The following is a 25,541-nucleotide window of genomic DNA, read 5'->3' on the forward strand; positions in this document are numbered from 1 at the left end:
CATGCTGCTGGTTTCATTGTTTTGCAACCCCTCTGAGAAGTATTGTGTGACCTTTAAACTTTGAAAATTGTGGCTGCTATAATTTTGCTCAGGTGCATCATATGGTTTGTGAGATGTATTGTGGCCTGTGAACAAAACTAGTATTGTTGCTTGCTGTTGTTGTCAGTGGATATGATCATTGAAACATGTATTGTATGACCTGCTACTGTAACTTTGGTTGGTGAGTTTGAACTTTAATTAATTAACTGTTCAATGATATGATTAATTTGTGACCTACATTGTATTATGTATTTGCTTATATTGATCTGTGTATTATGTATTGGCTTATATTGATCTTGCCACGTGGCATCATGGCACTTAATAGTTAGCGACAATTCTTCCTAAAACAATGACAATAGCCATTGTCGCAAATTTAGTGACCAAGCAGTATTGTTGAAAGTTTAGCGACAAAAAAAAAACTTGTGTTCGTCACCAAAGGTATTTAAACACGTCAGATAGGCGACAAATGAGAATTCGTCGCGCTCATGTCACCAAATCCGTAACTTGACGTAAATTTAGTCTTCAACGACAATAGTTGATTGTCGTAGAAGGTCAAGTGTGTTGTAGTGTACTTGCTCGCTAGCGCTTCATCTACGGCCAATAGAATTGCAGCTGAGCTAGCTATTTGATCCCCATTGGGGACGCCCTTACTACTCTCCTCTAGCTCTGAGCATATCGACAATGCTAGTGTCATGGCAAGTCACCACATGAGGTTGTTTGTTGAGGCGACCGTCCTCATTGAGTCGTCGTGCAAGTTTGTCAGAGGAAAGACCCTGCTCGTGGCAATGGACCAACAAAGCAGGTGGAAGGTGTTTGGCTACGAGATCGAAACTCAGTCGACAAAGCAACCGTCCACCTCCCTTACCCACCTACGGAGCACCAGCTTTGGCCTCACCTCCTCCACTGTTGTGGATACCATGTGGCCCTCGAGGTCTATTTGGACATACTCCATCTGTCTTGAATATATAAATTTCTATAGTTTTCCTAAAGTCGAACTTTTCAAGTTTAACCGAATTTATAGAAAAGAGCGGCAAGATTTATGACACCAAATAAGAGTGTCATTAGAGACATCATAAACTATAGTTTCATAATATGCTTATTTGGTATTATAAATATTTATACCTTTTCCTATAAATCCTGCCTGAACATAAAAAAAAGTATAACTTATACGGCTCTCTATGAATTGATTTATTCATGGACTACCGAATGAATGGAGTAGATGACACCATGTAACGAGTTTAGTGACCTGAAATGATATTAATTTTAAGAGTCAGGGACCTTAATATTGATGCCCCCGACAAGTTCTAGACATACCTACCAAAATCACGAATTCGCAATACTATACCGCGCACCTGGCCAGTGATGATTGATGAAAACGACAGATGCGTGAATAAGCTTTTATATTATATACACCCTTCTAAAGTGTGATAAATGTGAATGAAAGAGAAAAAGAAAAGGACTCTGCTAACAAAGGATAAATCCTTCTTCGGCCTTATTTAGATGCCATCCAAATTCCAAGTTTTTACACTCTCTTTATCATATTAATTTTTAGCCGTTTATATGGAGTATTAAATGTAAGTAAAAAAAATAATTAATTACACAGTTTAGTTAGAAATCACGAGATGAATCTTTTGAACCTAATTGTTTCACGATTAGACAATATTTACCAAATAAGATGAAAATAGTATTATTTATCAGGTTCAAAAAATCTGCAAAGTGAACGAGGCCTTGATTAGTATCATTTTCTTGCATGCATGCATATAATAAAGACCGACAGGACAGCTCCGATGTGTTGTTGGTACCGCGAAAAGACCGGCCGGGCCAGCGCCAGTCCGAGAAGGCTCGGCCGTTGGCAACATGCCAAATTGCCTTCAAATCACGAATTCACAATCGCAACAGTATGTACCACGCACGCACGTCCTGTAGCCTTCTACTAGGCGCAGTGCTGTGATGATTGATGACAAGGACTGATATGTCATATGTGAAAGAATATGCACCTATCTATCTATATCTACATGCCTCTATCATCACATATATACCTAACCCAGGCCTTGTTTAGATCACCTCCAAATTCTAAGTTTTTTCATTCTCTCTCCATCATATCAATTTTTGGACGCATGCATGGAGCATTAAATGTAGGTAAAAAATAACTAATTGCACAGTTTGGTTGTAAATCACGAGACGAATCTTTTGAGCCTAGTTAGTCCATTATCGGACAAAGTTTGTCAAATACAAACGAAACGTGCTACAGTGTCCAGGTTGCAAAAATTTGCAATCTAAACAAGGCTCCAGTGAGGACATATATAAAACAAAAAAGACCCTGCTGTTAGATTGATCTCCCAGCCAATAAGTCCAACGGCCTATTGGGCCTTGGTCACGCGCCCTGATCGGAGACGCCCAACCCTACATGGTTGGTGGGCCCCCGTCGCACTGCGTTATATAAAGTGGTGGGGGCCGACGGCTCAAGGTACGAGGTTCACCGTGAGCCGCAAACCCCACCAACAAACCCTAGACCGATCTGAGAGGGCGCGCAGCCAGCGACGGGAAGCTCCACTGACTTCGCCGTCGCCACTGCACTGCATCACCGTCTCCACTGCGTCGCCTCTCCTCACCGACCGTCGCTGCCCGTGTGCTGCCTCCATCAACGAACCAGCGATGGCCGGATCGAGCTCCAACTCCACGGGATCCAAAATGGTCTTAACAATGGTATTGGAGCCTGTCTAGTCGTAGATCTGGATCGGGGAAGAAGAGAAAATCGAACCCTAACCCTAGATCGGGTACGGGAAAAGTCGGAAACACATTGAGACACGGTCTCAACAAAGAACCCTAACCCTAGCCGTTCGCCAGCCTAGGGTGTAGATCTAAGGTTTTGGAATCAAGAAACCCAAAACAAAAGAAAGATGGATTTCAATCCGGACAGAAATGACTCAAACCCTAACCCTAAAGAACAGATCAGGGTTTGGCGAAAAGATCAGAATGGCCGATCCAAATCGGATCGGGACAGTGAACAGCTTCGAACCCTAAACCTAACAGATCGGCGCAGTGGAAGGGACCTACCTGCCGTTCTCTCCTGCCGACACCACTGTCGTCGTGTGGAGAAGAAACCGCCACTGCGCGAGCACAGAGAAAAGAGCCGCGAGCTCTGGCCAATAGGGCACCGTCGCAAGGCTACTCGACGACGGCGTGCTCAGCCATGGGTGAGCACGCGCGTCGGCGAGAAACTTCACGGCGGCGCCATCTCCATCTTCTTCCTCCAGGCCGCCATGGGCGGACACCACTGCTGCTCGTCCTTGGGTGGTGCAGGCACACAAAGAAGGGGGAGAAGGGAGAAAGAGAAAGAGAGGCCGGGGGAGCAACCACGGAATAGCTACGGCGGCCGGCGTCCTCCGCGGTCGCGGCACGGTCACCACCGCCGCTGCCGTTCTCGGCACTAAGAGAGATAGGCAGCAGAGAAATGAGGCTAGGGTTTTTGGGTGGGCGCCGGCCAACGGGGTTTTTATCCCTGCAAAATCGACGGACGACCGTCGGATCGCGACGAATGGTGGCGATTGATCGGGCCGGCTTTTGGCCCAGGCGGTCAAGGACTTTCCCGGCCCAAGCCCACGTTGCGGCCTGGGCGCGGGGGAGCGCGCGCCGCGCGGCTAGGCCACGGGCAGCTGGGCCAGTGAGCGCGTTTCTGGGCCAAAATGGCATATACACAGTATAGCTCATGATTTTGTTTATTTATTTTTCTAGAAACTGTTTACTTCATATTTGATGAGGTTTTGAATAGAATTTGATGTAAATCTCTGGTAATTTTGTCCAACGATAATTTTGTTCGGAGAACTGTATAATATTCTAAGAGTTTCTAGAAAATAGAATTATGAGATTTATTAAAGTTTTCGTTGCGTATTTAAAGTTATTATGGACTTTTAATTAAATTCGAACCAACGGGAGAATTTGATTTTAAGAGCCAAGAGATAAATATGAGTTGATTATAATATTGTTATTTTCTTACCAACGTTGTTAATAGCAATATTATAATTTTAATGATTATGCATTATTTCTATTTCTGCCCAACGGTGATGTAGATTTAATATATAAAACAATTATATGTTTTAATTATGACCAACGTTGAACTAAGGCATGCAGTTGTTGTTGTTATTATTTGTGTTCTCACACTATTTGAATTGTGTTTTCAGGATGATACAACTTGATGAGTTGTATCAAAGAGATCCCCACTCTAAAAGGGGATAACTACATTGAATGGAAGAAAAAGATCGACTTGGCCTTCATATTGGCTGAGGTGGACTGGGTAGTCACCACACCGTGTCCCAAAGAACCTGTGGCACCGGTGAGGGAGGCAGATGAGACTGATGCTGCATGGCAGAACAGAGAGCGGGACTTTGCTCCCATAAAGATGTCTTTTGACCTTGAAAATAGAAAGTGGGTCACAGCCAATAAGAAATGTTTGGCTATGATAAAGAATACAATTGAGCCTGCAATAGTGGGCTCAATTCTAGACTGTGACACGGTCACAGAGTACCTAGAAAGAATAAAGAGTCAGTTCACTGGCTCTTCAAAGACACATGGAACCCAGCTGATCAAGCAGCTGGTCACAGAAAGGTACTCTGGTGACGGCAGTAGCATTAGAGAGCACATACTGAGAATGAGCAATTTGGCATCTAAGCTCAAACCAATGGATTTGGCACTCAAGGATGAGTTTCTTATTCATTTGATTTTTGCTTCTTTGCCCAAAGAATTTGACACCTTTGTTGTTAATTACAACATACAGCCTGAAAAATAGGATTTAGAAAAGCTCATAGCCATGTGTGTGCAGGAGGAGGAAAGAATAAAAGTTTCACATGGTGGTACTGTCAACTACCTAAAAGATAAGAAAAAGAACTATAATAACAGCTCTTCCTCCAAGTCATCTGGAAAGGGTCCCATGCAACAGTATCAGAAGAAAAATTCCCAGTGGATAAAGACTAGTGTCTCTACTGTAAGAAGACGGGACATTATAAGAAGAATTGTCCCGATTTCTTAAAGATGATTATGAAAAATAAAGGTGAGAACATTATTACGTTCGTAAATGAATCCTTGTATGTCAAGTTTTCAAAATCTACTTGGTGGATTGATTCAGGTGCAACTATTCATGTTGCTAATTCATTATAGGGATTCTGTTCGACGAGAACTTTGCAAAGAAGCGAAAGTTTCATTAAAGTCGTAAATAGAGTACAAGCAGATGTTGAGGCCGTTGGCGATCTTCCACTAGAGCTTGCTGATGGCTTCATACTTTTTCTTAGAGATGTTCTTTATGTACTTTCTTTGTAAAGAAACTTGATTAGTGTATCAAAGTTGGACCATGATGGTTATGATTGCCATTTTGGAAATGGCAAATGTTAGATATTGTTTAATAATAGATGTATTGGTCTTGCCTTCCGACAAGATGAGCTTTATTTGTTATCACTTCGTGAAAATGTGAATTCCGTATGTGATATGAATGAGAATGAATCCTCATCGAACAATACAAACAGAAAACGAAAGAGAGCTCACGATGCGTTGTCGAAATTATGGCACTGTCGTTTAGGCCATATTTCGAGGGAAAGAATAGAAAGACTAGTTAAGAATGATATTCTTCCTCCATTAGAGCTCTCAGATTTAGAACAATATAGAGATTGCATAAAAGGAAAGTATGTAAAGAAAATTAAGAAAGATGCCAAACGAAGCGCAGGAATTCTACAGATTATTCACACAGATATATATGGTCTTTTTCCTGTAAAGAGTGTGGATGGTTTTGATTCATTCATAACATTCATAGATGATTACTCCCGTTATGGCTCATTTATCCAATTAAAGAAAAAACAGAAGCGTTGGATAAATTTAAAATATTTAAAATAGAAGTTGAAAATCAGCATGATTTAAAGATTAAGATAGTCAGGTCTGACCGTGGGGGGAGTACTACGGTTGGCATACCCCATATGGACAAGTTTCTGGACCTTTTGCAAGGTTCTTACAGAAGAATGGTATAATCGCCCAGTATTCAACATCGGGCGAACCTCAGTAGAATGGAGTAGCTGAAAGGCGTAACCGTACCCTGATGGATATGGTGCGTAGTATGATAAGTTATTCCACTTTACCGATGAGTCTGTGGATGGAGGCGTTAAAAACCGCCATTCATATTCTCAATAGAGTATTAAGTAAGTCGGTGCTCAAAACACCGTATGAGTTATGGATAGGAAGAGTACCCTCACTTAACCACTTGCGTATGTGGGGGAGCCCTGCTGAGGCTAAAGTTTTTAACCCAAATATTGGGAAGCTAGATCCCAAAACAATGAGTTGTCATTTCATTGGTTACCTAGAAAAGTCAAAAGGTTTTCGTTTCTACTGTTCAGATAGACATACAAAGTTTGTGGAAATGAGACACGTTGTCTTCCTAGAGAATGAAATGATGAGGGGGAGCTTGGTAGCTTAAGAAATTGACCTTGAAGAGAAACGGGTGTATGCACCCACTCCGATCATTCATGAGCCATTTTTCTCACTACCTGTTGTTGCTGCACCGACAGTACAAGACACCGTGGTGTCAGCACCTGTTGTTATCCCGCCTGTGGCAACAATGAATAATGAGGAGAAACCTGTCCCTCAGGATCCTATAGAACCTATTGCCACACATGAGGGGGAGCAACAACAGCCTTAAACAGAAAATGTGCCAAATGAGGAGGCCCCTAGAAGGTCTCAAAGAGTTAGAAAATCAGCTATTCCTACTGATTATGAAGAGTACAACACTGAGGAATTTCAAATGGAGGATGATCCCACCTCATTTGAAGAAGCCATGGAAAGTGATCATTCATCAAAGTGGCTTGAGGCCATGGAAGATGAAATGAGATCAATGAATGCAAATAAAGTTTGGGATTTGGAGATAATTCCTAAAGGAGCCAAAACAGTAGGCTGTAAATGGGTCTACAAAACAAAACTTGACTCTCAAGAAAATATAGAGAGATATAAAGCCCGACTTGTGACAAAAGGCTTTACACAAAGAGAAGGGATTGATTACAATGAGACCTTTTCTCTAGTCTCATGTAAGGATTCCTTTAGAATCATAATGTCATTAGTGGCACATTACGATTTAGAATTACATCAGATGGATGTAAAGATGGCATTTCTCAATGGAGACTTAGAGGAAAATGTTTACATGGTACAACCGAAAGGTTTTGTCATGGAAGGAAAAGAACATTTGGGATGCCGCCTAAAGAAATCCATTTATGGATTAAAACAAGCTTCAAGACAGTGGTACTTGAAGTTTGATCAGACAATAAAGAATTTTGGGTTTAAAGATAATGTTGAGAACAATTGTGTCTACACAAAGTTTAAGAATGGGAAGTTTATCTTCCTTGTCCTGTATGTGGATGATATCTTACTTGCTAGTAGTGATGTCAATCTACTACTGGAAACAAAGAAGTTTTTGTCCTCAAAATTTGATATAAAAGATCTTGGTGAAGCTTCGTTCGTTCTAGGGATCGAGATTCACCAAGATAGAAGTAAATGGGTATTAGGACTATCACAAAAAACATACATAGAAAAAGTCTTAAAGAAATTCAGTATGCACAAATGTAGTCCCTCACCTGCTCCTATAGTCAAGGGCGACAGATATGGGGATTTTCAATGCCCCAGGAACCAATATGAGATCGATCAAATGAAAGTGGTTCCATATGCTTCAGCTGTCGGAAGCTTACAATATGCTCAAGTATGCACGCGCCCTAACTTGGCATTTGTTACCGGGTTACTTGGCAGATTCCAGAGCAATCCTGGAATAGAACACTGGAAATTGGTAAAGAAAGTCTTGCGTTATTTGCAAGGAACGAAAGGCATCATGATGACGTATAGAAGATCTGATTCACTCCATATAGTGGGATATTCAGATTCTGATTATGCAGGAGATAATAGAAAATCCACATCTGGATATGTGTTCACTCTCGCAGGGGAGCTATTTCATGAAAAAGCTCAAAGCAAACCGTCACTATATTGTCCACAATGTATGCCGAGTTTGTAGCGTGTTATGAGGCAACAGGGCAGGTGAACTGACTAAAGAAGTTTATACCCGGTTTGAAGGTGGTTGACGACATCAATAGACCACTGAAGTTATACTGCTATAATAATCCAGCAGTACAGTATGCTCACAACAATAGGTCAAGTGGTGCTGCCAAACACATTGACATAAAGTATTATGTTGTGAAGGATAAAGTCCGGGATCAAATGACAAGTCTTGAGCATATAAGTACCGAAAAGATGCTCGCGGATCCGCTTACAAAAGGCTTACCACCCAACGTGTTCAGAGAATATGTAGCCGGCATGGGTTTAAGGGAAAGCCTATGATTCCTGGACTATAAAGAGCCCAAAAGTTAAAGTAACTATTTCACATCAGAGACGTACATTGTAGCTGTTAAATCTATCGGCAATTGACCGTGATGATGAAAGATGCTCTATGCATCATCTGTGAAGAAATGAGTAAGGATAAAAGGATTGAAGTTTAAAGTTTAAAGATAAAAGTAATAGTGAGATCAAGGGGGAGAATGTTAGATTGATCTCCCAGCCAATAAGCCCAATAGCCTATTGGGCCTTGGTTACGCGCCCTGATCGGGGGCGCCCAACCCTACATGGTTGGTGGGCCCCCGTCGCACTGCGCTATATAAAGTGGTGGGGGTCGGCGGCTCGAGGTACGAGGTTCACCGTGAGCCGCAAACCCTACCGACAAACCCTAGACCGATCTGAGAGGGCGCGCAGCCAGCGACGGGAAGCTCCACTGACTTCGCCGTCGCCACTGCACTGCATCACCGTCTCCACTGCGTCGCCTCTCCTCACCGACCATCGCTGCCCGTGTGCTACCTCCATCAACGAACCAGCGATGGCCGGATCGAGCTCCAACTCCATAGGATCCTAAATGGTCTTAACACCTGCAAGCTCAAAAAGAATAAATCGCCTATAGGAAATTAAAAGTATATCTTAAGTTTCTTTTAGACCGAAGGCTCATTGGCCTAGCTTCTATTGAAACCTTTAACAGAGTAGCTGCTGGAGATACCAGCTCTACAAGAAAAAGTCCAGACCCAAGTTACCAGTGCCAACGACACAGCAAACCACCACACACACCTAATGCAAAAAATAAGAAGAAACCACTGTTTGAACAGCGTTGCATTTACAAAAGCTAATTGGCTGATAACAGAAAGGGAAGTGAAAATGCCCGGGGTCTTCATCTTCATCAGCAAACGTAAGTCATCAGGCTGACAGCCCCTCCTCCAGTTTCTCCAGCGCTGCCTCCATCTTGCCGCAGTCCTCCATCTTCGTTAACCTGACCACTGTTTTAAGAAACCATAGGCTCTATAAGCAACCTGTTTAGGGGATTTAGCGATAACATTTGAGAAAACTAAGTCATTCCTGGACTTCCACAGAGCCCACCCTACGGCTGCTACTATCCACCACATAATATCACTGCTAAGATTGTCACACCCCCTCTCTCCCCAAATCTTGGTTTTTTGAAGTTGGGATTTTAGGCCAGCCTAAACTATCCCCACCCAGCACCAAGTCAGCATTGCCGATGGACATTGAAAGAGAAGATGGTTAGCTGATTCTTCTTGTCCACAATATTTACACCGTTTTGAGCCATCCCAATTCCTCCTCTTAAGTTGTTGGGCAGTTTGAATTCTATCGTGCTACGCCATCCAAAGAAAGATCTGTATCTTCAGTTTCTGGCCGATCAAAATATACTATGCTACTACCACTACGTAAAAAATGGTTTGTAGCAACGGGACAAATTTTTTGTAGGGGCGGCTGGTGATGGAGCCGCCCCTACAGTGGCGTGCTCGGGAGCCCAGGGACCAGCCGCCCCTACAAATGAAACGGCAGGGGCGACTGGTCATACGAGGCACCCCTACAAATGGGTCGGATTTATAGGGGCGGATCACTCGCCAGCCGCCCCCGATATTGAGATTTATAGGGGCGGCTCAATAACCAGCCGCCCCTACAAATGCTTCGATGAATAAATACTTGGCTTCAGCTCCTCATTCGAGAGGCTTCTTCTCACCCCTCTGTTCTCTTCGCTTTCTCCCTCCCTCGCTCTCCCGACGCCGACAGGGCGATGGCCGCTGGCACGCGCGGGCAGCGGCGAGGGCCCTCATGCGCCCGGCGGCTGCTGCTGCGACGGCTCTTGGCACCTCCTCCGGCGCGGCCCTCACTGGGCAGGGGCGGCGCGAAGCAGGGCGGCTCTCCACCGACGCGGCCGTCTCCGTACATGGGCGGTGCTGATCTGGCGCGAGGCCACGCGGATCTCCTCCTCCGGGGCGGATCCGCTCTCCCGAGCCCTCCCTCCCTCCTCTTCCCCGGTGGATCCGGTGAACAACGGCTGCGGAGGGCGCGCCGGCAACGGAGGCGGCGGATCTGCGGTGAGGAGTCGCATCTGCGGCGGATCTACGGCGAGGAGGCGGATCCAACGGGGCCGCACCAGATCCGGTTCTGTGTTCGTCGCGCGCCTCGCCGGCGAAGGCCGGCCATGCGCCGAGCTCTGGATGGGCACGCACCCCGCCACGCCCTCCTCGCTCGCGCCCGACGTCTCGCTCCGCGACTGGGTCGCCCGCAACCCCGCCGCGCTCGGCCGCGACGTCACCGCGCGATGGGGCGGCGACCTCCCCTTCCTCTTCAAGGTCCGTCCCGTCGCCTCGCCCTTGCCTCCGCCGTTCCCTTCCTCCCGTGCCCCTTCATAAAAAGAACATTTTTTTCTTGTCCGCTGAGCGGCTCCTCCGGCTGCTACGCGTAGGTGCTGTCCGGGTCTTGTCCGCTGAGCAGTTCTGGATCCACCATACACTACTACCACTACCAATAATAAAAAAAAGGGAGCATAAATCCTCTATGCTGCGGCTTGTGGTATGGTGGATCCAGAACCGATGCGCGGAAAACAACAGGTTGGGCAGCCTTTTTCCTCAACGGGGAAAAGTGTGAATATATATGGACGAATTTCCATGCGAATAACAAAGGTGATGGATGGATCGATCCGCCGGCCGAGATGATAGCTGAGGTTACATTTTCTAAGACGAGCGACGGATCGGAGCGAGAGATAAAAAAAAATCACGGAATCCTTATCGCTTATCGTCTCTCTAGCTCGCCAGACCCGGCCGGATTAGCCCGCCGGCCGGCGTGCAGCATTAAAGCACCGCCATATGCATGTGACGAGATGCTCCATGTACCTGGGTATATAGCATAGCATAGCACATAGCAGGCTTCGGCTACAATAGTGTCTGTGTGTCCCCTTGTGCAGCGAAGATGCGTCGATGCGAATGAATATTCTGCGCTGCTAACATAGTAACGTACACGTGAATCAATACATGCATTCATGTGTGCACGCACCAATTATACATATGTTTGTATAGTAGGAGTATATATTGGAAAAAAAAATATAAGTTTGGCCTCCCTCAATTATATCATCTTAATGGTTTGGAAAATATGTGGTGCACCATATAGACTACCGTCTAATATCGGAAAAGCCACGCACCACTGACTGGCTTTGACAGTGGCACTACTACAGATTTGATATCTTGTCCCGGTTGGGAACTGGTTTTAGTCCCGGTTTCCCAACCGGGACTAGCGATCCGAGACTAAAGTGTTGTTCTTTAGTCCCGGTTTGCCACAACCGGGACTAAAGATTCTCCCGGCTTTAAAAAAAAATAATGCCTCCCACCGCTGCGCCCCCTGAGATTCGAACCTAAGACCTCATGTACTGCTTCGCGCGAAGCTTACCACCCCACCTACACAACACATCTTACAATGAATGGGATGCTTTCCTTTTGAACTAACCCATTGGAGGACCTTTAGTTACGGTTGGTGTTACCAACCGGGACTGAAGGGTCCTTTAGTCCGGGTTGGTGTTACTAACCGGGACTAAAGGGTCTACCTTTAGTCTGGGTTGGTATTACCAACCGGGACTAAAGGTTGGAGGACTTTTTAGTCCCGGTTGGTGGCTCCAACCGGGAATAAAGGAACATTTAGTCCCGGTTGGTATTACTAACCGGGACTAATGGTCCTTTAGTCTCGGGGACAAAAAATGTCGAGGCTAATGCTAAATTGAGACATCGTTCTAAAGTCTGTTCTCTAGTAGTGTGGTTTCATATGACATGGCAGTGCGCCCCATATGGTAGGTGGTCTCTTGTTCTCTCCCTCTTCCCTATCGTGTGGACGCACCATAGACACGCTCTAGGACACGCTTGAGGAGCATTGATCTTTTCGTTGCATCTCTCGAAGTGGCACGGTGCGATTGGTGCTCTCAACGTATCTCACATACCTCCTAGTTGTTGGCAGTCAAAGTATGATTAGAGAGTCGAACATGGAACTAGAAAATCACGTGCAAATAAAAGGATAAAAAAGGACCAAATTTGGACAAAACTAGGGAAACCCTACAAGAAAAAACCAGCCTATTCGGTGTTGAAAACTGGCCTAGACCAGTTTTCAATAGCCTCCCGTGCAAAGCTCTGCAAACCAGCCCAAGTCATTTGACATTCTAAAGGCCAATTGTAATTTTCTTGTTAGAAACTTCTTTGATCTCATGGGCCCAGTTACTAAGCCCAAGGGCCTATTTGTGAGTACTTAAGGCCCAAATGTAATTTGTAAGTATCTATTTGTAATTGCTAGCCCCACCAGGAAGAAAATGGAAAATCCACCTCTCCCACCTCCCCTATAAAAAGGGAGAAGAAAAGGTGCAAGAGGGCTGGTCCATACTCACTCAGCTCTCTTCCTCTCGTTTCTCTCCATCTCTCTCTGTTTGGTTGCAAACCAACACTTTTTGCGAAAAATTTGTGCAATGGTAATAGGAAAAAATCATTGTTAATTGATCCTTATCAACAACGTAAATCATTCACCGTCGCAAGGGCAATCAGGCTCCCTCAGAAGCATCATCATAATTGATATGATTACGCACATAAATCATTCATAGATTTCCATTTTTAGTGACATGATCATGAATTTGAGGTCATCAATTTGGGAAATTAGGGACATCCATTATTTTACTTTTATATTGTCCTTTAAAATTTCAATTACAACTCAACTTCTATGTATAATCTAGCATCTAACAATCTAGCTTTTAAAAGTCAGCCGCATTGTGGGGTGCCTCCTCTGCGGGTTAGAACCCTCTTACGTCTCATCCACCTGAGCACCCTAGGAAACCCTAGATTCCCTGCTAAGCTATAAGAGCGAAGCCTTGCCGGATTCTACTCTCGTCCTCGTTGTCGTCGACTACCGCAGCCAGGAGGTGCCCCGTGGCCGTGGAGGTACGGTGGTCCACGCCGACGTCATCCCCAAGCAATTCAACCCTATAATTTATTCGCGTTGACAACAGGCATTTGAGATATACTAACTGCAAAAAAAAAACAGGAATACAGTGATCAAAAGAAGAAACGGGAAAGAAACATTTAGTTTGACAATACAAAAGAAACATAAAAGCAGTGACAAATGGATAGATCTTTCACTAGGACTGTGCTGATATTTCATGCATAGTAAAAATCCAAGTCAAGTGAGGGTTAGGATAGGATGAAGATGGCAGCGAGCGGATGAAGATGGCAGCGAACAGGTCATCAGAGAGGGACAACAACTCACGTCCGCCACCTGTACTCATTATCGAATCAGGAATTCTGGATCTGGGCGCGGGAGAGGAGTCACGTAGCATGAAGGTGCCGCAGGAGGTTTGATTTCGAGTTCAATCCGATCTACTCGAGCTAGAGGTGTGGACGAAGGTTCGTTAGAGCAACTCCAACAGCCTCTCATCTGCTCAAGCGAAATCCATTTTATCCTTGGCGCCGGTGCGGTGCTGCCTGGTGCAGGCATAGAAGTGCTTCAGCTGCTCTAGCGTGCAGAGCCCCAGTGTCTGACCAAGCAGCAAAAACATCCGGTTGATCCTCCATTCGTCCTCAGCCACGATCAAGAGGCGCAGGTTGTTCTTCTACCCGCACTTGTCGCAGTCCGGCAGCGCCGGGTACATCCACTCCGGCGGCGCGTGATCATCCATGGCCTCCACATTGCTGATGAGGAAGAGCTCCTTGAACTTGTGATCTTGTAGGAGATGGTCTTGTCAGCGTCGTAGCTCTTGCAGCGGACCGTGCCCTCGACGAAGGCGATCCCTCACTCGAAGAGCTCCGCGAGCGTCGGGTGCACTCCCATGGTCTTGGTCACCCATGAGAACAATTTTTCATTTCCTTGTCTTTGTTGATGGTGTGTGTTCACGTTCCTCAATTTTCCCTAGTGTACACATTCATCAATCTTCTCCTGCCAAGATAGATCAGCACATAATAATGCAACTATATATGCAAGTTCTCTAGCATCCGCTGAGGCTACAAAACGGTCGGGTCCAACAGACTCTCTTTGTCGTTTTCATTTTTCCCTCTAGCATACTCCAACGACAACGACAAGTTGGGTCGGTATCCATTGCTCAGTCCAACGACAAGCACTTGGAATGCATCTAACTCACCTTGCTTTGTTCGGGGACGATGGGTGTCCATGATCACCAAGACACTACGTCAGCATCGGCGAGCACGAGGATTGCACTAGAGGACTCCTTCAAGGGCGGTGTGGAGATCACACGTTGGACGAGGACGTAGAAGGGCGGTGTGGAGATCACACGTCGGACAGGGACATAGTGGTTCCGCTAGGGCATTGAGAAATAGCGACATCCATCATCTTCCCCCGCGGCCCAGTCTCTCCTCTTCTTCTTAGCGTTAGTACACTCATTGAATTCTTCTGCGATCTTCCTCTCGCTCACATCGTCATACATCGATGTGACAAACACTAGTTGCCACAACCTAACATGTGGTGTCTATAGTCATGTGAAATCACCTACTCCTTCTGGACTTTTTTCCGTTCCAAATTATGAGACTTTTTGGTATTTCTAGAATCATATAGGTTTTCCTATGTACTTAGATATGCATTGTATATGTCTAGACGTATAGTAAAAGCAATGCATCTAGAAAAACGCCCAAACATCTTATAATTTTGAACTATAGCTTGGAAAGAGGAGTACTAAATAAACTAGCTATAAGATTGTCATTTGTAAAGTATTAGTTAATTTCAAGTATAGACTGTCAGGTTTTGTGTTTCCAAGAGGCTGTAGTCGAGGGAGGTCAAATATGGTACAAGGAACTACATCGTTTGTTGGTGCGCTGGGGCTTTTTTTAGAGGAAGGTAGACTCTTATTAATTCATAATGTTTTTAGGTACGTGCAAAGTTTCTGGATGCCCAAGAAGCCATACATATCTCTCTGGTGCCAATTTACAAACGCTTTTAGCAAGAGCGTGCCTCACGATTTGATTGTCTACCTTCGTGCGTAAAATGACTTTCTGAAACAAAATGCTCATGGCTTTAATTTCCTTCAAGATAGAGGAATAAGCACACAAATTTTGCTTCTGAAGATTCATAATCACTTCCAAGCAATCTGAAGCTATTACACACTTGCGCACACCCATGTCCCACGGCAAGGAAGTTGCTTCATTACAAGCCAGAGCTTCCAAAGATGACGGATCAGTTAAACCATCAATGACCATAGCACAATCCCTTTATCTCCAGATCGCGCCACCGCGCCATATCAACATTAAACTTGAAGAAAGCTTCAGGCGGAGGTATCCATTTGGAAGCCGGTTGCTTGATTATTGTTAACTTGGTTGTTTCATTGTCCTCAGTCAATCCAGCTAGTTGAGATCATCAAGATGTTTTGTGATAAAGCTGAATGTTGATAATGGGCTTTGGAATATATCCTCATGTAACGCCTTTCTCCAGGCCCCACAGATCTCCCAACATATGATTAGAAATTTCTAAAATTCTTTTGCAGATAATGTTTCCTGCATAAAAAACAACCATATCTTTGGATTGTCCATTTCAGTTGCACCAATATGTTCAGTGAGATCCTCATCTACTAGAGCCCAAACACATCTTGACATTGTATTGTACAATAGAAAAGAGCATGACGCCACAAGTCAATAATAGCACCACATAATTTGCACCCACTTCGTTCACTCATTGACCTTTCTTTAAGAACTTCACCAATTGTTAAAGAATTATGGGCTAATCTCCAACCAAAAATATGAATTTTTGATGGTACCTTGACCTTCCAGAATAATTTCTATCTCCTTTTAGCTCATTCAGTGTCCGAGCTCTCTACATTGCCATTGAGCCAATCTTTTATTTGATTCCTATTATGAACAAGCATTCTGTAAGCAGATTTAACATAGAATATACCAGCAAAACATCGAGGTCACTATCCCTTTCCCTTACAGATTGCTGCAGTCCCAAGTTAGACTCGGCGACTCCCAAATCCCGAAGTCGCAACCAAGGCCGAGAAGCAAAACCAATATTTGCCCTTCAACCAGCCGAATTGCGTTGGGACTTAGAGCAATGAGGAGCTGGTTAGCTTGGGGAGATAGTGAGAGATCTCACACTGAAGATTCAGTGGGCGCACAGGAATCCCAGGCACGCCGGGGAAAGTTTCTCGAAAACACTGCCGCTCAAACCCAGGCGCAGGAGTTGTATTCACGAGAATTGGGGCTGGGGAGTCGCAGGCTGATTACGAGGCCAATGCTAGTTGTGGGCTCGCATCTCGCGGCTGGCGGGCCGGCCTGGAGTGCAGAAACGTTTTGCTGGGCGGAAAAAGTCAACATTATCTCTCTAAACTTTAGTGAAAGTTCACTTTTTCTTTCTGAACTCTAAAACCAGCTAAAACATCTCCCTCAATTTTTAAAATCGTTCATCTTACCTCTCTAGCCCTGTTATAAGCGGTTTTGAAGGTGGTTTTGTTTTTTTCTTTTTTATTTATTTTGGCTGAATATTTGAAAAATCATAGTAAATCACAGAAAATCATAAAATAGATCATCCAATTTTGTTGGACTCCGCATGAGTAGATCTACACAGTGAACATATAATATGGTATGCTTTAGTACAAAGTTTTTGCTGTAGCATTAGATCTATGCTTTTCTGTAATTAAATTGAATAATTTATAGCTGTAGTTTCTATGGTCCAATTGTGGTAAAATTTTTATGGTGGGCTAATTATTATATGCTTAAACTGTAGTAAAAAAATTTATACTCATTGGATCATGCATAACTTAGTTATATATTTTATTTAGATTTATGCTTGTTAAATATAGGCAAAATAGTTATTTTGGTCCTTGAACTATTACTTGAGGTTTAGTTTTATCCCTAAACTTTCAAAACGGTCGTTTTAGTCCTCAAACTCTACTGTTAGGCTCAATTTCATCCTAGAACTATGAAGATGATTATTTCAGTACTCAAACTTTACATTTTAGGCTCAATTTCATCCTAAAACTATAAAGATGATCATTCAAGTCCTCAAACTTTGCATTTTCGATCTTTAAACTTTTATTTTCAAACTCAACTTTGTCTATCGTTCTATGTGGAACGTTGTGCTGTTGCATGGTCAGCTTCAACACCACCAGCGATTGGAGATAAAAAAATAATATTCATCCAAAAACACTTTGGTGGCCATTAATAATTCTAAGCTGTTATTTTTACTGTTACCTTATAATGGTACCGTTTATATATATTCGACTATAAATAATTCTTTTAGAAGCAATTACAGCTGCTTCAAACGCTATTTATTCCTTAAGAATACATGGATATATTGAAACAATAGCAGATCTATAATTTTTCCTTAGCTACTTCTAATGTTAGGCTCAACTAATAACCAATTGTGTATAAAATAATATTTTTTATCCATTGGCTAAAAATAATTCATATTTAAGAATATTTAGATCTATATTTATATTCATCTTAGAATATGAATACAAATGTTGAAAGTGTGCTATCCGATACGGTAGCTGGGACGACGCTAGGGATGACTGTCCATCTCAAATCGCGGGTGCTGCTGGACAAATGACAAAGTTGTGTCAAAATGCATTTTGATAATTCATGGATGAAATTATGCCTAAAATATAAAGTTTTCTTTTTGGATAGACAAAATTGAGTTGAAAATAAAAGTTTAAAGGCCAAAATGCACTTTGGTAATTTATGGATGAAATTGAGCCAAAAATGTAAAGTTTGACGACTGAAACGATCATCTTCGTAGTTTTTGGATGAAATTGAGCCTAAAGGTAGAGTTTGTGGACTAAAATGGTCATTTTGAAAGTTTAAGGATGAAACTGAGCCTCGAGTAATAGTTCATGGACCAAAATGGCTATTTTGCCTTAAATATAAATAAATCTATAACTAAGATATACATGATCCAATGAGTATGACATTTTTAATACAGTTCACTCATACAATAATTAGCTCACCATAAAAATTTCATCACAATTGGACCATAGAAACTGCAGTTATGAATTATTCCAATTAATTACAGAAAAATATAGATCTAAAGCCACAGCAAAAACTTTGTACTAAAGCATATCATATTATATGTTCACTGTGTACAACTACTCACGTGGAGTTCAAAAAAAATAGATTTTTTATTTTATGATTTTTCTGTTATTTACTATTATTTTTTAAAGATTCAGCCGAAATAAATAAAAAAGAAAAAGACAAAACTGCATTCAAAACTGCTTATAACAGAGCGGTAAGATAAACGGTTTTAAAAGTTGAGGGAGGTGTTTTGCCCGGTTTTAGAGTTCATGAAAAAAACAGATTTTTATGAAAATTGAGAGAGGTAATGTGAATTTTTTCCTTCTGTGGCCCCTGGGCCTACGATAACGACTTCATGGGCTTGATCGCCATACGCCACTGACTACAGCCCAACAGGTGAGTACTCGCAACGGGCCCGGCGATGTGGCCCGATCACATTGGCCAACGCAGTTCACTTTTCGTTTTCTCTTCTTTTTGGTTCAATCAACAATCACGTGCTCAGGGCAAAAGGGATTAGGCAAGAAAACGCGTTCATCCAATCCAAGCTTCAAATATTAAAAAAAAACAAATTTACCGAGAAAGCAACAAAGCAAGCCACCGTGCTCTTCACACAACCAAGCAAGCAGTGAATGAACAGTTGAACACACATGAAAACTACAGTATTTATTTGATATGAATTTGATTCACACAATGGCGCAGCAACAGGCAAGAGGCGGCCTTTTTATTCAACTTGGACGCGTCCGCGACCGGCGACCCAGCGCAAGGTGAACTCAAGCGGAGGGCGGCGGGGGCAAGGGGAGGGCGGCGGCGGTCTTCTGGAACGCGGGGCGGGCGGCGATGTCCTCCCACCAGGCCTTCACATGGGGGCGGTCGTTCACGAGCCCGGCCTTGGGGGTCTTGGTGAGGTAGAGCAGGTAGGACGCGTGGTTGGCGTCGGCGAGCGTGAACTGGTCCCCGGCGAGGTACTTGTTCTGAGCGAGGTGCGCCTCGTAGACGTCGAGCACCTTGGCGAGCTCGTGCGCGTGCTTGTCCACCACCACCGGGTCCGGGGCCCCGCCAAAGAGCGGCCTGAAGACGAGCTGGAACACCAGCGGCGACGCGTTCGGGTAGAAGTGGTGCGACTCCACCTCCAGCCACACCTCCAGCTTCGCCGACGGCGTCGCCGGGAGCAGGGCCGCGCCCGACGACGCGTACTTGGTCGCGATGTACCGGTTGATGGCACGGGACTCTGCAATCAGGCATCCGGAGATATTTTTTTTGTTTTCAGACAGACGAAGTCCAAGTGGTCAACTGGAATAAGGTTTAGCTTAAATAAAAAAATAATAAAATGAAAAAAAAAAACAGGGATACTGTTCCTAGATCTGGATCTCGTTATTCAATTCAAAACTATAATCAACAGGCTACGAGGAATTATGTCAGTAAGAACAGAGGGGTGAATGGAGAGTTTACCGTAGAGGACTTCGTCTCCGTCGACGAGAGCCGGGATCTGGCCGAAGGGCTGTTTGGAACAACAAGCACGATGATGAGCGAGAGGAACAGCAAAGCAAAAGTAGTAGTAGCCGGAAGGGGAGAAAAAAGAAGTGTGGAGAGATGCACGTTGAGGGCGAGGAAGTCGGGCTGCTTGTGGGCGCCGGTGGTGAGGTCGACGGGGATGATCTCGAAGTCGAGGCCCTTCTCGTTGAGCACGGTGGCCACGCGCACCACGTTGGGCGACAGCGGCATCCCGTACAGCTTCAGCGGCGCCATCTCCTCCTGCTGCTTGCCTTCCTTCCTTTGCTGCTGCTTGTTTCTTTTCTTCCCAAGCCGGTCGCCGGTCGGTCAGTCTAACTCACGCGTCCACACTGCAACGGACAGGGGTAGGAGTTTCCTTGCCCTCCCGTAGCCCCGTTCTTTATAGCAGTAGATGAAGAAGACGGGTGGCGAGATATTTTCATTGACAGTGGCAGCTGCCATATTTTTATTGCGCCACCAGCACCACCCAGCTACTTAGAAGGGGTATCGAGAGGACGCGGTATTTGAATACTAATAAAAAAATAAATTATATAATCTATCAATATTTTAAATTTTTTAAGCCTAACTAATTCATCATTAGCACATGTTTACGATAAAAAAATATTGTCAAATCATAAACTAATTAGACTTAAAAGATTCGTCTCACAAATTAGTTATAAACTATGCAATTAATTTCGTAATTAGTCTATATTTAATACTTCATGCAAATATTTGATCCAAATACCCCTGGAACGGCGCAAATTCCTGTTCTCACATCAAAAATAGAGATGGGATTTTCTTTTTTCTTTTTTTTTAACTCAATGAACGATTATGACCTGCGGCTGGAGTACATAGGAGTAGATCGGTAGGTACAAGGCGTTACGGGCATGGAATCATGGGTGACGGACGCGTCGTGTCGGGAGGGAAAAAAATGGCGGACGTGTGGAGAAGCGACGAGACGCGTGTGGCCCGACCGGCGGGCCGACCCGAGGAACCGGATTGGATCGGGGTCGTTCGGACTTGGGAAGCCGGATGCGGATGCCGCAGATGCTTCGGTTGAATTCGCACATGGGCACGAAAGGATCCCTGCAGCCTGCAGCAGGGGCCTGATTCATCGTTTCTGGTCGTTGAAACGTCTCTCCGGTCGAGGTGCAAATGGATCTTTTTGCTTGGTCCCTGCCAAGCTCATCATACAGAAGTCGTGTTCCTTCTTTTTTTAGTACGTGCTGGTTCATCTTTCATAAGCTGCGAGAATAGGAACTGATGACCGGGAGAAATACATGAAGTTACGTAGAAGTCAAAATATGCAGTCGAAAATAACCTAATATACACAAAGCATTATGTAAATGCTAAAATTGTGAACTCCAAAATTGTGGCAGTTAATTACATGTGTACAATGGGACTTGTCAGTGAGGCATGCGCAATACAAAGAAATAATGAGGCTAAAGTGCAGTTGCCTTTTTTTTTTTGTCAAGCCATTCATATAACAGCGTCACACAACGTGTAAATGCAATATTGTGGAATGGTCCTACAAAAGAAAAACAAAAGCGTAGATCAGATCACTGTTGAAGAAAATCTAAGGCTGCATAAATTTGTAGTAGCCCGTATTGCAATAAAAAAATTGTAAGAATGGGACCATATGGTGGCAAAAATTCGTAGCATATGCAATATTAATGTACACTGTGAGGAAAAACATTTAGATTGCAGAAAAATATGAAGCTTCACAAACAATACTGAAAGGTATATGGAATCACTGTAGACACATGTGACAAAGTAATCCAAGTGAACCTCAAAAATCGAGGCACCAAGCAGAATAGACGCAATCACATCTCTGCACATTCCCATAGTCGAATTGGTTGGATAGCAGCATAGATCATCAGAAGCTTAGATGGATAGGCAAGGAAATTTAAAAACATTGACTGAAACGCCTCATGACTCATGAGACCTTACCTGGATGGGCAACAGCTGCATAAATTTGTTATAGCCTGTATTACAATATAAAATCGTAGGAATGGGACCATATGATGGCAAAAATTCCTAGCATCTGCAATAGCACTGTACACATGTTGGGAAGAACATTTGGTTTGCAAAAAAAAATAGGAAGCTGCAGACACCAAATGGAAAGTTTTAGGAAATCACTGTAGACACATGTGGAAAAGTAATGGAAGTGAACCTCAGAATTGAAGCACAAATCAGAATAGACGCAACCACATACATGCACATTCCCCTAGTCCAACTGGTTGTAACTTCCTTCTGTAAATCGGATAGATGCATAGATCGGCAAGGAAATCTGAAACTTACAGAAGCTCCTATAAGAACAATTGATTGACCGGTACGTACTCAAATAAATTCGATATTGATTGAAACGGTTCATGAGACCTTACCTGGGATGGGCGACAGCTGCATAAATTTCTTGTAGCCTGTATTATAATATAAAAGCGTAAAATTGGCACCATATAACTCTGTCTATGGCGGGGCGTCTTTGGTGTCCCAGCATAACAGGTCCCAAGCCCTGGTAAAAGAGGAGGGTTGTGTTAGGCGCGGCGAGCCAATGTAAAAACTTAACCACTTTAATGGAGATGAAACCCAAAAGAATTCTGGCATTCTCTGTGACAAGAGGGTACCACAAAAGCTAAAAGGCAAGTTCTATAGAACGGCGATTAGACTTGCTATGTTGTATGGAGCAGAATGTTGTCCTACAAAGATTCGACATGTTCAACAACTGAGTGTTGCAGAAATACGTATGTTGCGATGGATTTGCGGTCACACAAGAATGGACCGAGTTCGGAACGATGATATACGTGATCGCCTAGAGGTAGCACCAATTGAAGAAAAGCTTGTACAATATCGGTTGAGGTGGTTTGGCCATGTCCAAAGGAGACCTCTAGAGGCACCAGTGCATTGTGAAGTCCTAAGCCAAGCTAATAATATGAGGAGAGGTAGAGGAAGACCGAAATTGACATGGAGGGAGGCAATAAAAAGAGATTTGAAAGCTTGAGATATACCTAGAGATATATGTTTGAATAGGAGTACTTGGAAAGCAGCTATTGAAGTGCCTGAACCGTGACTTGGGGCTCTTGGTGGGTTTCAACTCTAGCCTACCCCAACTTGCTTGGGACTGAAAGGCTATGTTGTTGTTGTTGAAAAATGGGACCATATGTTGGCCAAAATTCATACCTTTTGCAATAGTAATTTACACATGTTGGAAACAACATTTGGGTCACACAAAAATACGAAGTTGCACATACCAGATCAGGAGCTATAGAGAATCACTGTGAACACAGATATTGAAAAGTACTGGAACTTAGAATTGAAACACCAATCAGAATAGACACAACCACTGACAAAGTGACAAACAGGGGCACTACATCAGCAGGTGTGCACTGCAAATATAAACCATTCTAGGTATTAATACACAACTGTCCGAACCAATCAAGCAACAGGCAGCATGAAATTACGCAGCAGCAGAACAGGTACTAAAATGCAGGCATACATGTCCATTCCAAATAGAAACCATGAGCAGTACCAATACATCACTAGTGGGGAACTAATCATGCAATAGGCAATGTCCACTATACTTGGAAAGTGTTCTTTGGCTTTGTCGCGAAAATTTCACTTGTTATTTAAAAGCGTAATTGTTGACCGAACCCAAAAGGAAAATGAACCAAAAGAACTGATGAAATAATACCAAGAAAATAAAAAGAACATTATATACATGGGAAACTTTCAATTTTGAGGTGTGACTTGGTTGAATACATGTAGCCTTGTTGAGGTAACCATAAAGGCATCACTTATTACTTGGTCCTAATTTTTATATTAGGGAAAAAACAGACTCATAAGAGAATCCAAACATATATAAGTACATTTAATCAAATGTAGAACGGTAAAAAACACTGCTTACCTTAGCTGTTATAATCTGGACCAGGTAACATCTGAAGAGTATATCCTCACTGAGCATTTTAAAATGATGTAAGTGAACAAAAGCACCATTTTCTTACGCTGAAACGATTGGCCGGCAAGAACTCACGATTATTTTTATGGCTACGAAAAGAAGATGTGGCACAATAGAGGAAACAGAGGACGAAAATTCGTTCATATCAATGAGGGTATGTAACTGGGAAAGAAACAGAATTCACCCATTATGTTAATAGGAACCACAAAACCATCTCAAATTATCTGTGTAGCACATGTAGTCAGAATGAAGCACCTGGGCAGCAACAAAGATATTTTTAGCCATTACAACACAGGGCAGGGTTGCAGCAGCAGCAGGTATTCTGTAACTGCACATGTGGTGAAATAATTTATATACATCAGAATTCATACAGAATTGTTGGCTATTTAATTGTGGAATACAAATACATGCACCTGTATACAATTAAGAAATCACAAAATCAAAAAACTAACTGTTGTAAACTGACTCATGGAGATACCCCAAACACATTAAAAATGGATTCTTCAGGGGAAAATAGATTGCGAGGGACCGAAATTACCAGGGCAGCTCTTTAGGCCATGTAGAAACCACATGGCAGCAAATGGAATGGACGTGATCATCGTTAGCAACTTCCGTACCTGGATATGTCAAATGAATGAGGAAATTAGCATGCTCAATCAGAAGATCTATGATTGGCAAAGAACTTTGTGCAGTATATCAGGTGCTGTAAATCGGATAACTGCATACGCAAGACGGAGCCGGAGAGGGTGGGGGGCGGGCTCACGGCGCCGCTGGCGTCACGGCTACCAGCGACGGCTTGGCGATCTCGAAGAGGAGGGCGGACGTGACGGAACCCCGGGAGGCAGACACCGAAGGGGCCTCGCTGGGGGGCTGCGCGACGGAGCCGGAGAGAGTGGGGGGCCTGGCAACGCCGGCGGCCTCACGGCTACCAGCGACGGCGTGGCGTACGCGATGCAACAGGTGGCGGAGCGCAGGGGCGACGCGGCGGCGGTGGTGGCTGCGGCGCGCAGGACGGAGGCGCGCGAGGCGGCGGCCGCGGGCCGGCGAGCGCCGCGACACTCGTCGGCAGGGCACCAGGTGGCGGAGCGCAGGGGCGGCGCGGCGGCGGCGGTGGACGCGGCGCGCAGGGCGGACGCGGGGGCTGGGTTTGGCTGGTTCGAGAAGGCTTGACTCGTGGACGCTTCTGGGGTGACAGCGCAGTCATTGACAACAATCGGACGGTGCTGGTGGGTGCACTGTTGTGGGCACAGTGTTCTGAGTCAGGGAGCTGTTGACGTATACAGTAGTCTGTGAGAGGGGGATTGGTATACAGCTATAGGATAGGATTATTATTATTATTACTTGCTGCGCTAATTTCATGGTTCAGACAGCTAAATAGACAGCGTATAAGATGGGTTGTCTGTTTTGCTGTCTATTAATTCTTTAATATTTTTATGTAGCCATGATCAAGCATAAACATGATTTATGTATACCATTGTGTTGCTCATTGATAAAAAGATCAGACATAAATAAGATGATCATGGTTGTAATATTTTTTTTAAACCATGAATATAAATGATATATTAATATATTTATATATAATAGATAACTTAATAAACAACTTATACAATAGGTTATTTATTTAGGCGTCTACAAACTTTTTAATACTTACATATTTACATATAAGTATATAACCATGATCAAACATGAATATAATTCATGGATATTAT

The 25,541-nt window shown here is 43.8% G+C and overlaps 1 protein-coding gene and 1 long non-coding RNA gene across 9 annotated transcripts; both read right to left on the bottom strand.

Annotated features, from left to right (window-relative positions):
- Window positions 1–19,026: 19,026 nt before the first annotated feature.
- Window positions 19,027–20,262, bottom strand: LOC136459800 (glutathione S-transferase 3-like). Its single transcript, XM_066459648.1, has 3 exons — window positions 19,986–20,262; window positions 19,839–19,887; window positions 19,027–19,617 (listed from the first exon to the last, which is right to left on the bottom strand). The coding sequence occupies exons 1-3, from the start codon at window positions 20,133–20,135 to the stop codon at window positions 19,160–19,162; spliced, it is 657 nt and encodes a 218-aa protein (XP_066315745.1). The 5' UTR covers window positions 20,136–20,262; the 3' UTR covers window positions 19,027–19,159.
- Window positions 20,263–20,729: 467 nt separating this feature from the next.
- LOC136457073 (uncharacterized) lies at window positions 20,730–25,119 on the bottom strand. Of its 8 annotated transcripts, none has more exons than XR_010759644.1 (5): window positions 24,559–25,119; window positions 24,371–24,449; window positions 23,129–24,160; window positions 22,265–22,392; window positions 20,730–22,170 (listed from the first exon to the last, which is right to left on the bottom strand). It is a non-coding gene; the product is annotated as an uncharacterized lncRNA (long non-coding RNA). The 8 variants fall into 8 exon arrangements; XR_010759641.1 differs by having other exon boundaries at window positions 22,886–24,160; XR_010759643.1 differs by having other exon boundaries at window positions 22,265–23,994; window positions 24,088–24,160; window positions 24,559–25,118.
- Window positions 25,120–25,541: the final 422 nt, after the last annotated feature.

The sequence above is a fragment of the Miscanthus floridulus genome, chromosome 6, assembly GCF_019320115.1.
Source record: "Miscanthus floridulus cultivar M001 chromosome 6, ASM1932011v1, whole genome shotgun sequence".
Lineage (NCBI taxonomy): Eukaryota > Viridiplantae > Streptophyta > Magnoliopsida > Poales > Poaceae > Miscanthus > Miscanthus floridulus.